Source organism: Chiloscyllium punctatum, chromosome 1 (assembly GCF_047496795.1).
Source record: "Chiloscyllium punctatum isolate Juve2018m chromosome 1, sChiPun1.3, whole genome shotgun sequence".
NCBI lineage: Eukaryota > Metazoa > Chordata > Chondrichthyes > Orectolobiformes > Hemiscylliidae > Chiloscyllium > Chiloscyllium punctatum.
In genome coordinates, this window is record NC_092739.1 from 44,634,732 (window position 1) to 44,647,995 (window position 13,264).

A 13,264-nucleotide genomic window follows, 5' to 3' on the forward strand; every position below is an offset into this window, starting at 1 on the left:
TTCAACTTTTGGCTAAAGTTATAATAGCTATCAGCAAAATCTGGATTGTTTGGCACTGGTGCCCTAATGTTTGGGGATTTATAGCAAGCTGGGATACCTCATTACTCAAGTGAAAGGTTGCAAAAAGAAGCAACCCAAGAACTCTTAAAGGAGGATCTACAATCTAACAAGACTGCCTCCAAATAACAACAATAATCATACAGTCAGTCATTCCTTATCCAGGAAGAAACCCCAGTGCCAACAGCTTGTGTGGGAAGTGACTTTGTCCAAATGTTGCTGTGCAGCCAATCTGTGAATATTTTTATTCTTAATCTAATGTACTTTAAAAATAACACTTAATACCGGTCAACAGTTGGTTATTCTTTTGACTGGAAAAAGATATACACTGAAATTTCTCAGAGTGTTTTGTTAATATTTGTGAATGACCTGCACCTTGGTCATGCACATGGCATGACTTCAAAACTCACAGTGACATATTTGGAAGGAGGATACTGATAAACTTCAAAATGACATAGTGGACCAGGTGGCAAATTAAATTCCATGGAGAGTGTGAACTGAACTTTTCATATTTAATCTTGTTCTAGTCATCCTGACTCCTCTCATAAACAACCAAAAGCAAGTCACCATGGGTGACAGAAATTTTAAACAGGCAGAAACTACTGAAAATACTTAACAGGTCTGACAGCAATTGTGGAAAGAGCAGCAGAGTTTATGGGTTGGGTTGGTGTACAACTTCTGTAAAATACTGTGGGTGTGAAAGCCACCACCTATCTGCCTATGCCAAGATCTCATGGCCCAACATCACAAGAAAAATTATCTGGTCATTCATCAATATTATTATATGTGGGGATAGAGGTACATGATACACATGGACCACAAAGCTGCTCTCTCATCAAAGACAGATGAGTTAACCTGAAGCTCATCAGACCTCAGTCAAGGCCTGAGAAGAAGGGGCCTTCATGATGACCTCTGTGTGCAGGCAAATGGAACCCATGCTATTGGTATCACTTTGCACTGCGAACCAGCTGTCCAATAATTCAGCTAACCGAAAAGATATGGTGGCCAAATCAAGGAGGTGGAAGAAATTAGTGGTAAGGTAGGAATGTAAAATTCCTAACACAGACGGAGTTAGTAATTGTGTAAGGGGAAGAGAGGGAAGGTGGGGGCAGGTTCAAGTGAGAGATGTACAGCATGGAAACAGGCCCTTCAGTCTAACCCATCTGTACAGATCAGATATCCTAAACCAATTTAGTCCCAATTGCCAGCATTTGGCCCATATCCCTCTAAACCCTTCCTATTCATAAACCCATCCAGATGCTTTTAACTGTAATTATACACTTCCTCTGGCACCTCATTCCATACACACACCACCCTCTACGTGAAAAAGTTGCCCATTAGGTCCCTTTTAAATCTTTCCTCTCTCACCCGCTAGCTCTGGACTGCCTCACCCCCCCGGGGGAAAAAAAACCTTTTCTGTTTCTTGAACAATTCTACATGTCTGGTAAAGGATAGTCCCAGAGTAACTGCACCGACTGTGAGGCTCTTTGGGACGTCCTGGAAACGAAGCTGTTCCAGAGCCTCATGTAACAAGCGCGCAGTGGCAACACTCTTTGTGACATCATCAACCCCACGGCGCCGGCTGGGCGCGGGTCACGTGACGGGCCCAGGAAAGGGGCGGGGCCGCGCGTGTGGGTGGGCGGGGCCGCGCGTGTGGGTGGGTAGGCAGGCGACGCAGACCGGAAGTTGACCGTCGGGGTTTCCGGGCCACGTTGCGCTGCAGGGAGGTCAGTGCCTGGAGATGGAGGCGGTGTTCGCGCTGCCTTTCGCGGTGTTGGAATGTCCCAATGTGAAGCTCAAGAAGCCGGGGTGGCTTCACATGCCGTCCGCCATGACCGTCTACGCCCTGGTCATCATCTCCTATTTCCTCATCACCGGCGGTGAGTGAGTGACCGACCCACCCACCCCCTCCCTCCCCGGTACCGTCTCCCCAGCAACCAGCTCCCAGACCCCGGCCTGAGACCTCCCTGAGACACCGGGCAGACTTACTCTTGAAGGAGGGCGTCTCACTTTGAGTTAGTCCAATCTTGACTCTTGTTTACAGGGTCAAACTTTAAACTTCTGTTTGCTGATGAACAAACCTGATTAGGGAACTTCAGTTTGAGCAGAGTTTAAAAAAAAATCACACAACACCAGGTTATAGTCCAACAGGAATTCCAAATAAACCTGTTGGACTATCACCTGGTGTTGTGTGAGTTTTAACTTTGTACACCCCAGTCCACCACTGGCATCTCCAAATCAGTTGAGCAGAGGCTGTAAGGTGTGTGCAAAAAGGATAGCAAGGATTGGAGTATAATATGGGAATTCCAAACTATAAAGTGTTTGTGGCCCAGAAAAGGGCCGCTTGACCTAACGTTATTTGTGCTGAAAAAATAGGCCACTTAATGTAATGACACTTTCCCTCATTTGGTCCAGGTTGCAGCACTTGGGTTTTAAACTGAGACAGAAAATCGGAGAATCCCTACAATGTGGAACTGGCCATTTGGCCCAACAAGTCCACACCAACCCTCTGGGTATACCTTCCAGACCCATCACCTACCCTTTAACCCTACGTTTCTCATTACTAATGCACCTAATCTGCACACCCCTGAACACTATGGGCAATTAAACACCTAAACATGTTTGGAGTGTGGGAGGAAACTGAAACACCCGGAGGAAAAACAGGCAGACGTGGGGAGAATGTGCAAACTACACAACCAGTTGCCTGAGGCTGGAATCAAACCTAGGTCCCTGGATCTTTTCAATGAATTGAGGTTTACCATTTTCAGAATCTACTATCACTCTGGGTGAAAGAAAATCATCATCCTCATAATTGTTCTATGAATCACTTGAAACCTGTGTCCCCTAGACACTGATCTCTTTGCTAAAGTAAACAGGCCCTTTCCCGTCCATTTTATGCAGGCCCCCTTCAGATTTGAACGTTTCAATCAAATCTCTCCTCAGCATCTTCTGTTCCAAAGAGATCAGCTCCTGCCTCTTCAACATTTCCCCCCACAACTATCATTCTAAAGTCCTGGCAACAGCTTTGTAAATATCCTCTGCAACCTCTGGTGAATTTCACCCTTTTTGAAATGAAGTGACCAGACATGCACACAGTGTGTTGCCTAAATAATGATTGATTTATACAGCTTCAGCATTGCCAGGCAATTCTTATCTTGGCTATATATGTAAACTTTTTTTTTGTTCATTAGGGGGATGTGGGTGTCACTGGCTGGGCCATGTTTATTATCTGTCCCTAGTTGCCCTTAAAGTGGCAGTGAGTTGCTGTCTTGAACTGCTGCAATCCATGTGCTATAGGTAGACGCACAGTGCTGTTAAAGAGGGAATTCCATGGCCAAGTGAAATAAGAGTCATATTTCCAAGTAAGGATAGTGAGTGGCTTGCAGGTGATGGTCTTAACCAACTTATTGGCCTGATTTATAGACATTGACTCTGAAGTCCTTAATTTCCATTGCAACCCTTCATATTCTCCATTAATTGGAAATTCATTAGCCTTGTTTGATTTCTGCATATGTATCACTTTGCACTTGTCAGGGGTTGCCTTCTATTTGCACTAGACTTATTGTCAAGTGCAATTTCACATAATCACGAAGGAGATATCATAGAGTCATAAAGATGTACAGCATGGAAACAAACCCTTTGGTCCAACTTGTGCATGCTGACCAGATATCCCAACCCAACCTAGTCCCCCCTGCCAGTACCTGGCCCCTGTCCCTCCAAACCCTTCCTATTCATATACCCATCCAGATGCCTTTTAAATGTTGCAATTGTACTAGCCTCCATCACTTCCTCTAGTAGCTCATTCCATACACGCACTACCCTCTGTGTGAAAACGTTGCCCCATAGGTCTCTTTTATGTCTTTCCCTTCTCACCCTAAACCTATGCCTTCTAGTTCTGGACTTCCCCACAGCAGGGGGAAAATAAACCTTGTCTATTTATCCTATCCATGCCCCACATGGATAGGATAAACCTGTATAAGGTCACTCCTCAGCCTCCGACTCTCCAGCGAAAACAGCCCCAGCCTATGCAGCCTCTCCCATACCTCAAATCCTTCAAACCTGGCAACATCCTTGTAAAGATTTGCATGCAATGTTCCAAAAGTTGCCTAACCAATGTCCTATACAGCCACAATATGACCTCCCAACTCCTGTACTCTTTCCTCTGAGCAACAAAGGAAAGCATATCAAATGCTGCCTTCACTATCTCATCTACCTGCAACTCTACTTTCAAGGAGCTATGAAACTGCACTCCAAGGTCTCTTTGTTCAGCAACACTCCCTAGGATATTACCATTAAGTGTATATATGTCCTGCTAAGATTTGCTTTCCCAAAATGCAGCTCCTCGCATTTATCTAAACTAAACTCCGTCTGCCACTTCTCAACCTATTGGCCCATCTGATCAAATCCCGTTGAAATCCGAGGTAACCTTCTTCGTTGTCCACAACACCTCCAATTTTGGTGTCATCTGCAAACTTACTAACTACACCTCTTATGCTCGCATCCAAGTCATTTATATAAATGATAAAAAGTAGTGTACCCAGCACCGGTCCATGTGGCAGTCCACTAGTCACAGGCCTCCAGTCTGAAAACAGCCTTCCAGCACCATCCTCTGTCTTCTACATTTGAGTCAGTTCTGTATCCAAATGGCTAGTTCTCCCTGTATTCCTTGAGATCTAACCTTGCTAATGAATCTCACATGGGGAACCTTGTCAAACTCCTTACTGAAGTCCATATCAATCACATCTGCTGCTCTGCCCTCATCAATCCTCTTTGTTACTACTTCAAAAAACTTAATCAAGTTCGTGAGACATGATTTCCCAAGGACAAAACTATGTTGACTACCCCTAATCAATCCTTGCTTTTCCAAATACATGTAAATCCTGTCCCTCGGGATTCCTGCCAACAAAATGCCCACCATCGATGCCAGGCTCATTGGTTGATAGTTCCCTGTCTTGTCCTTACCACCTTTCTTAAATAGTTAGCCAACCTCCAGTCTTCCGGCACCATACCTGTGACTATCGATGATACAAATATCTCAATAATGGGCCCAGCAATCACTTCTCTAGCTTCCCACAGAGTTCTCAGGTACACCTGATCAGGTCCTGGGGATTTATCCACTTTTATGCATTTCAAGACATCCAGCACTTCCTTCTATGTAATATGGATTGTGAGAGATATACAGCTAGAGTGAGTATTTAGAATTTGGAGACACCATGGGAATAGCATTGGATAACTCAAAGTCCAAAATCAGTACAAAAAGCTCAGTACAAAAAGGTGACATTGTAGGTACATTCGTTAGTTGGTGGTAGCTGCTAATTTGACTATAATAGCTTACTTTCAAATTGAAGGTAGATAGGGCGGTAACATTTAAAGGTTATAAATCATAAGACCAGAAGCAGTCGCATCATTGGATTCACTCCCTCAAATTCGTTCAGGGGCTGAACCTGCATGTTAATCTTAAGAGAATCTTGAACGAGGACTTCCAAGTTACTTTGTGCTTTAGATTTCCAAAGCCTTTCCTCGTTTAGAAAATAGTCTATACTTCTATTCTTCCTACCAAAGTGCATACCCTCACATTTTCCCACATTATATTGCATCTGCCACTTCTTTGCCCACTTTCCTAGCCTGTCCATGTCCTTCTGCAGCCTGAAATAGCTCAGCAGGTCTGGCAGCGTCTGTGAAGAGAAATTAGAGTTAATGTTTTAGATTTGGTAACCTTTCCTCAGAACAGTTCTGATGAAAGCTCACCCGGCCTTAAACATTACCTCTGATTTTTCTTCACAGATGCTGCCAGACCTGATCTTTTCCAGCAACTTCTCTTTTTGTATCAGATTGACAGCATCGCAGTTCTTTTGGTTTTCCTTCTGTGGCCTCCCTGCTTCCTCACACTATGTGCTCCTCCACATATCATCATGTCACCTACAAACTTAGCAGCAATGCCCTCCGTTTCTTTGTCCAGATTGTTAATATATAATGTGAATAGATTAGGTCCCAGCGTACACCCCTGCACAATTCCACTATGTTCAACACAGAACTAATCTTTGCTTTTCGTCTGCCTTACCCTGTATGTTCCTTGATAATTTATAGAGGTGGCTGTCCCACTTTCTGGGAGCACATTTACGTTGAACCCATTGAATGCTTCCCACTGCTCAGATATTGATTTATCTTCAAGTAACTCTTTCAATCCACTTTGAATCTCTGGCTAAGTAAAATTGGCTTTGCTCCAATTTGGAGCTCTTAATTGATATTTGTCTTTTCCCTTAATTATGTTAAAACTAACTGAATTATAATCAGTGCCACTCCTCTGCCTTTCCAGCTTCATTTCCTAAAACGAATCCATATTTTTTCCCTCCCTTGTTGGACTTGCTGAATACTGACCAAAAACAATTCTTCTGAATGCACCTCATAATTCTACTCAATTCCTATCACACTGAAACTATCCAAGTTAATATGAGGGTAATTAAACTCCTCTAGTTTTGCTTTCCTATTGTTTTTTCATTTCTCAGATGTTTGCCATGTATTTGCTCTTCTGTCTCTCTCTCTCTCTCTCTCTCTGACTCTTTGGGGGGGTCTACAGTATCCTGGTAGGAGAAAGTGAGGACTCATTCCTGAAGAAGGGCTTATGCCCGAAACGTCTATTCTCCTGCTCCTCGGATGCTGCCTGGCCTGCTGTGTTTCTCCAGCACCACACTTTTCAACTACAGTATCCTGTTGGCAGTGTGACTCCCAGTGTGTTACTCGGCTCAATTCAAATAATTTTATTTGTTTATCCTTCTACCATATCACCATTCCTCACAGCTGTATGTGTTTCTTTGACCAAAATTACCCTTTTCCTATCTTTTATCACCCTCCATCTCTCTGGTCTGAAAGCTCTGTAAGCGGGCACACTGAAATGTGATCCCAGTCCCCCTTCAGGCCCTATTTCTGACATGATTTTGATATCATGCTGCCTCGCTTCTATCTGTGCCCTCAGCTTGATTGCCTTATTTTGCTATACTTCCTTCCACTGATGTACATACCCTTGAGCACTGCTATTTTTTTAAATCCCCAGCCTTTGTTTTCTGATCCCTCCAGACTCACCCACTAACTTTCTGCATCTAATTTTCATTTCTGATATTGTCTCAACTGCATGTACTGGAGTGTCCCTGTCACTCTGCTCAACTAGCTTAAACTAGCAAAATGTCCAGCAACAAATTTAATTTCAACTCTATTCAGGTGTAAATCAGCTGGACTTCGTAGCTCCCATGTCCTCCAGCACTAGTCTCAATGACCCAAGTATTCAATGCCTTCCTTACTGCACTAATATCCTAGCAATGCATTCTCCGACAATCTTATCCTCCTTTTCTTGTATTCACTTGCATGTGACAGTAGGAGTAATCTTAAGATTCTGCTTGCTTATTTTCTACTGAGTCCCCTAAATCCTGACTGCTAGGTCACATCCCTCTTTCTCCCTATGTTATTGGTTTAATGTGGGCCATAGCTGCTCACTGACCACCTTCCTACCTCAGGATGCTCATCACCATCCTGGACTCACCAATAAACTTCTCCATTTTGGCAAAAAAGAGAGAGAAACAGCATGTTACATAAATGGAGAGATTACTGAGGGACCTTTAAGGTATAGAGCGATCTGAATGTCCTGGTAAATGAATCCGTAAAGTCAGTATGCAGATATAACAAGTGAATAGGAAAACAAATGGGAAATCAAGAGGAATGAAATATGAAAGGATGTTTTGCTACAGTTGTTTCATCTGAATGAACCCAGCTCCAAAAGCACCCTAGAAACTTGTCAAGGTGGTTCCCCTGTGTGAGAGAGTTCAGTACCAGAGTCTCTGAATAACGGGTCATGTATTTCATATTGAGATAAGGAAGAATTTCTTCTTTCAGGATAGTGAATCTCTGGGATTCTTTGCCACAGCAGGTTGTTGTGGCTAAGACATTTTTAACCAGTAAGGGAACTGAGGGAATATCACGAAAAGGCAGAAGTGGAATTGAGAATTAGGAGATCAGCCATAATCATCTTGAATGCTCTTAGTCTTATGATTAAATATCGACATTTTCTCCCAATGCTGTTTTCGTTTTTAAATATGCAAACGTATTTAGATTCTTTGCTGTAGGTTTAAAAGATATTTGCTGCTTTATTAGGTATCATTTATGATGTCATTGTGGAGCCTCCAAGTGTGGGATCAATGACAGATGAACATGGCCACCAGAGGCCTGTAGCCTTCTTAGCATACAGGTATATCTGCGTTGTTATTGCAGCCTTATTTTTTTGCTATCATTTGTTTAATGTTAGCTAGCTTTGTGTCAGTAGGTTATTTTGGATTAGTGGCATCAGAATTGAGCTGTATTCTGATCTACGCTCCTGTCCCAATTTGCAGAGCTGTTGCATTTTTTCTCTAGACTAAGAGTGCATTGACCTGCAGTGCCCAGGAATCGAACCCATGCACTTTTTTTTTGTTTGGAATATGAGAGCATTAATGACAGATGCACTGGATCAATGAGGAAAATAAGAATGTCTGGCCATCCTGTCTGCTCATACACTCCAAAAAACATCTTTTTCTGTTGTTTTTTCAAGTGTCCCAGTTTTTTTTGATGCATTGAGCCTGTTATGGAGCATGAAACAGTATTATCATTATTAAGATAAATTAACCTTTTTTGTGATTTGTAATCAAAAAATCATCAAAATGGGAAGTGTGTGTGTCTGACGCTTAACAGATAAAATTATCTCTCAGATCTAAGTCTATCTAAGATTAACTCCCGTGTTTGTGGTGATTTGTTTGCATACTTTTCTCATTTTGGAGACATTGTATAATAGATCTAATAATGTTCTCTCACTTCATCTTTTCAGAGTCAATGGACAGTACATTATGGAAGGTCTTGCCTCCAGTTTTCTGTTTACAATGGGAGGGCTAGGGTTCATAATCTTGGATCGCTCAAATGCTCCCAACATTCCAAAGCTGAATAGGTTTCTACTATTGTTCATTGGTTTTGTCAGTGTCCTGTTGAGCTTCTTCATGGCTAGAGTCTTCATGAGAATGAAACTGCCGTAAGTATCAAATGCTGATCTAGTATCATCTTTATTTTGAATGAAGCATGCCACTATGTATCCTTATTTTGTCTGAGCATATTTTAAATTTTTTAAATTTAGAATTTAATAATGTTCAAGGAAAATCGGCCAAATAAGAGGGTTAGCCTATTTGGTTACCTGTAACATCGTTTTTGGAAGTATGTCTTGATTCTACTGTAATGATACTTAATAATACAATCAATGAAGTTAGCCAAGTGGAGTTGTATATGGCAAGCATCAATTAATAAGTTCTTTAATTAACCTTACACTGACCAGGCAATTTGCAGATTTCCATTTGGGGTGATTTGTAGGACCCAATTAATATTCGGTCTGGGGAGACTTCACTAATTTTCACATTGCCCCATGTTCTTATTTGGGATTTCAAGCACTCTAAAGAAAGTCAGGATATTCTATTTAAATAAATCATTGTCAATATACTGCTGTGGGAGGTGAGCCCTTCTCTCCATGCAGTAGCTGACATGTAGCACAGGAAGTGGGAGAATTGATTTGAAAACTTTACTTCAATAGTCTTTAATGACTGCCATAGCACACTGTTCTTGCATTGCTTCTAGTGCAAAAAAAGAGCAGGCAAGCACAGGAACAAACAGGCCATGTGCAGTCAATGTTCCTTTAAGCTGCACATATTTAAATCTTAAAAGAACTATGTGGTACAACAAACCTCTTTGGGCAACACAAGTTAAAAGTTCAGTTTTCCAGCTGCTTTGTCAAAGGTCTTCATTTCTCTATTTAGGTAAAAAAAAGGAATAAATTAGAAAAATAAAGAATTAAAAAGTTCAGAATAACAAGTCTTTCCAACCCAGTCTGATCCAGCACCAAGTCTCCTGACTGTGCTGGCTTCACCTCAAGGCTGGGAGTGACTAGGATGGATATAGTGGTATGGCCACGAATAAAATGTGATCTATGTTTGTTGTGTATTTTGAGATTCTCACACTTGATCACCCCTTCTTTATTCCACCTCATTTTCTAAGAAGTGATGGTCAGAGGCATTGAGCTTCAGTAAGAATGTTTACATATGCTCTTGTGTTTAGTGGGAAATACTTCAGAAGTGTAGATGAGTCTGAGAACTGTTCCTGATCAAGTTGGTGAATGGGTAGCTGTCCTCAGTAACTTGTTTCATAAAGAAATCCTTGGGGTTTGGTTAGCTTAGTTGGCTGGATGGCTGGGTTGCGATACAGAGTGATGCCAACAGTGTGGTTTGATTCCTGCACTCCAGTTGAGAAGATCATCAATGACTCTCTTCTCAACCTCTCCCCTCCCCTGAGGTCATAGTCATAGAGTTATAGAGATGTACATCTCGGAAACAAACCCTTCGATTCAACTCGTCCATGCTGACCAGATATACCAACCATTTGCCAGTACCTGACCCATATCCCTCCAAACCCTTCCTATTCATATACCCATCCAGATACCTTTTAAATGTTGCAATTGAATCAGCTTCCACCACTTCCTCTGGCAGCACATTCCATACATACACCACCCTCTGCATAAAAAAGTTACCCCATAGGTCTCTTTTTATATCTTTCTCCTCTCGCTCAAACCTATGCTCTCTAGTTCTGGACTCCCCTGCCCCAGGGAAAAGACTTTTCTATTTATCCCATCCATGCCCCTCATGATTTTATAAAACTTTATAAGGTCACTCCTCAGCTTCCGACTCTCCAGCAAAAACAGCCCCCGCCTATTCAGCCTCTCCCTATAGCTCAAATCCTCCAACCCTGGCATCATCCTTGTAAATCTTACCTGAACCCTTTCAAGTTTCACAACACCGTTCCGATAAGAAGGAGACCAGAATTGCATGTAGTATTCCAGAAGTGGCCTAACCAAGATCCTGTACAATGTGATGATCCTCAGGTTAAACCACCACCAACCCAAGTAAATAAAATCTCTCATCACTGGAACTATTCTGGTAAAACCCTTCTGTAACCAGTCAATGACCTTCACTTGTTTCCTAAAGAGTGTTGGCCAGAAGTGGATGCAGTGTACTCGTCATGGCTTAACCATTGCTTCGCAAAGGTTTAGCATTACTTTTCTGCTTTTGTAGTAACTATCTGTATTTATGAAGATTGAAGTCCCACATGCTTTGCTTCTCGCAATATATCATGTGCATCAATCTTTGAAGGTGTCTTGTCCACTTTCCTCTGTTCCTGCACATTTTTTAGAACTGGGCTGGTAAGTCCTTATCAATTCTTCGTAGCCCACCTGCCAAAAATAAATCACCTAATATATCTCTGCATTGAATTCCATCTGCCACTTGTCTGTCCTTTCTGCATGGTTATGTGTGACCTGTCGCAGGCAATTTGTATCATCTGCACTTTGCCATTCGTCCATGTTTGGTATCACCAGCAATGTTTTTTTTATATTTTAGTCAGTATTCCAAGATTCAAGTTATTTATATGTAGCAGGGGTCCTTTCTCTTGGAGACCTATCGAACATCCTCAGCACAATTTTACCATTTTTTTTCTTAACTCTTAACAGGGACTCTGTCCCTTGAAGGACATCTCTCTTTCCAGCACTGCGATGTCTTCCCGAATCAGCACTCCCTCTGCTTTGCTTTTTTCCCACCCTGTATCTTTTCTGAAGACATTACATCCTTTACACTGAATATTAAACCCACTTGACTATTCTGCAAGGCAGATAACATAATGCGGGACTCTCAATGATGTCTCAGTCTTTTGCTCTAATTATGGATTTGCCTATTACAACTTAATTTCTATACTTTGCTATTCTCTTTCCCACTCCTTTCTCTCCTCCTCTCCCCAAAAGCACAGACATTTTCCCATAAGTACCATGATCTGGTCTGTAGTCCTTCAGAGTATTGGCAGTCATTAATATGAAGTACCTGTTTAAAATGGCACATGCCTTGTAGATTCCTGTATAACCGCTTCTTTCAACATTTCCAGATGGTCACTCACCGACTGTGCTAATTTATTACCTGTGTGTCGAATATACAATCCTGGAATATAGAGTCCAGGAAACCATTATCCTCCCTGACAGTCCAGTGACTCCAGTTGCTACTCAAGCTGAGATCCTGGCCTTGAGCTTAAGCACCTGGAGATTCTTACTACATGTATTTGCTGAGGTGCTTGAAATCCCTGTTCTGTCGCACTATAATTTTATTAAGACTATAGTCAGTTGGCTGTGAACCCTCTGTGTCTTACACTGCTTCCTCATGGACTTGCCCTTTTATCCGCTCACTGCTTTGTGGAGGCGGAAGCTTTGCTAATTGGTGAAGTTCTGTCGTTCTACCCACTACCACAGTGTCTGATTAATGTACTGGAAATCGCATCAAATCTTACACAAACATACAAAATGCTGGAGAAACTCAGCAAGTCTGGCAGCATCTATGGAGAGAGAAAGAGTTGAATGTTTTGAATCTGATATGACCCTGAAGCTGTTTTGAACAAGTGTCATATTAGACTCACAAGGTTAATTCTATTTCTGTCTTCACAGATGTTGCCAGATCTACAGAGTCTCTCCAGTATTCTGTACTGCTGCAGATTTACATTATCTGCAATGTTTTGCTTTTATTTGAATCAAATCATAATTTGTTTCATGGTGAACATCTGCATCTCTCTATTAGTTTTGATCTATAGAAACCTGAGCTCATTTTCTTGAAAAGGGAATAGTTAAAGTTGTTGTAATATTGTAATGTTTTTATAAAAATCTGAATTTTTTTTCAGGGGTTACTTGATGGGTTAATGTCAACTTGGAAGCATCAAAGCCAGAATTCCTGAATGAAGCTGGCCAACCGAAAGCTGTAAAAAGTGGCATGGTGTAATTTGAAAACAAAAGAGAATTTGTGAAGAACAGAAATAAATTTTTTACAAGACTTGTGTTAAATATCTTTATGTATCATTTATTAGTTCATACAACTCTTTTCAATTTCAAAATAATGATACCGATGTGGGCTTGTGTTGAATAAGGACTGAGATAAGGGAGTGGTGAAAATAGCTTCTTTATTGAACATCTGCAGTAGCACAGTTCGAGATGGCGATGGAAACCGAAGTACAGTTTTATAGTAGCCACTTTATACACAGTTCTTGCATCCATTAAAATTTTAGCACTATGGTGTCACATAGTTGTATCTATTGTACACACAAGTTTGCATGCTGTCTGTCCTTG

The 13,264-nt window shown here is 41.6% G+C and overlaps 1 protein-coding gene across 1 annotated transcript; it reads left to right on the plus strand.

Moving 5' to 3' along the window:
- The first annotated feature begins 1,746 nt into the window (after positions 1 to 1,746).
- On the plus strand, positions 1,747 to 12,982 carry ostc (oligosaccharyltransferase complex subunit). Its single transcript, XM_072554064.1, has 4 exons — positions 1,747 to 1,937; positions 8,200 to 8,293; positions 8,906 to 9,103; positions 12,823 to 12,982. Exons 1-4 carry the CDS (start codon positions 1,799 to 1,801, stop codon positions 12,839 to 12,841), a joined length of 450 nt encoding a protein of 149 aa, XP_072410165.1. The 5' UTR covers positions 1,747 to 1,798; the 3' UTR covers positions 12,842 to 12,982.
- The last annotated feature ends 282 nt before the right edge of the window (positions 12,983 to 13,264 follow it).

Bases quoted from the DNA above. Each gene is read 5' to 3' on its own strand.
- ostc (XM_072554064.1), top strand. From the start codon at position 1,799: ATGGAGGCGGTGTTCGCGCTGCCTTTCGCGGTGTTGGAATGTCCCAAT. The intron at 1,938-8,199 runs GTGAGTGAGTGA...CTGCTTTATTAG, and splicing joins CTATTTCCTCATCACCGGCG to GTATCATTTATGATGTCATT. The intron at 8,294-8,905 runs GTATATCTGCGT...TCATCTTTTCAG, and splicing joins GTAGCCTTCTTAGCATACAG to AGTCAATGGACAGTACATTA.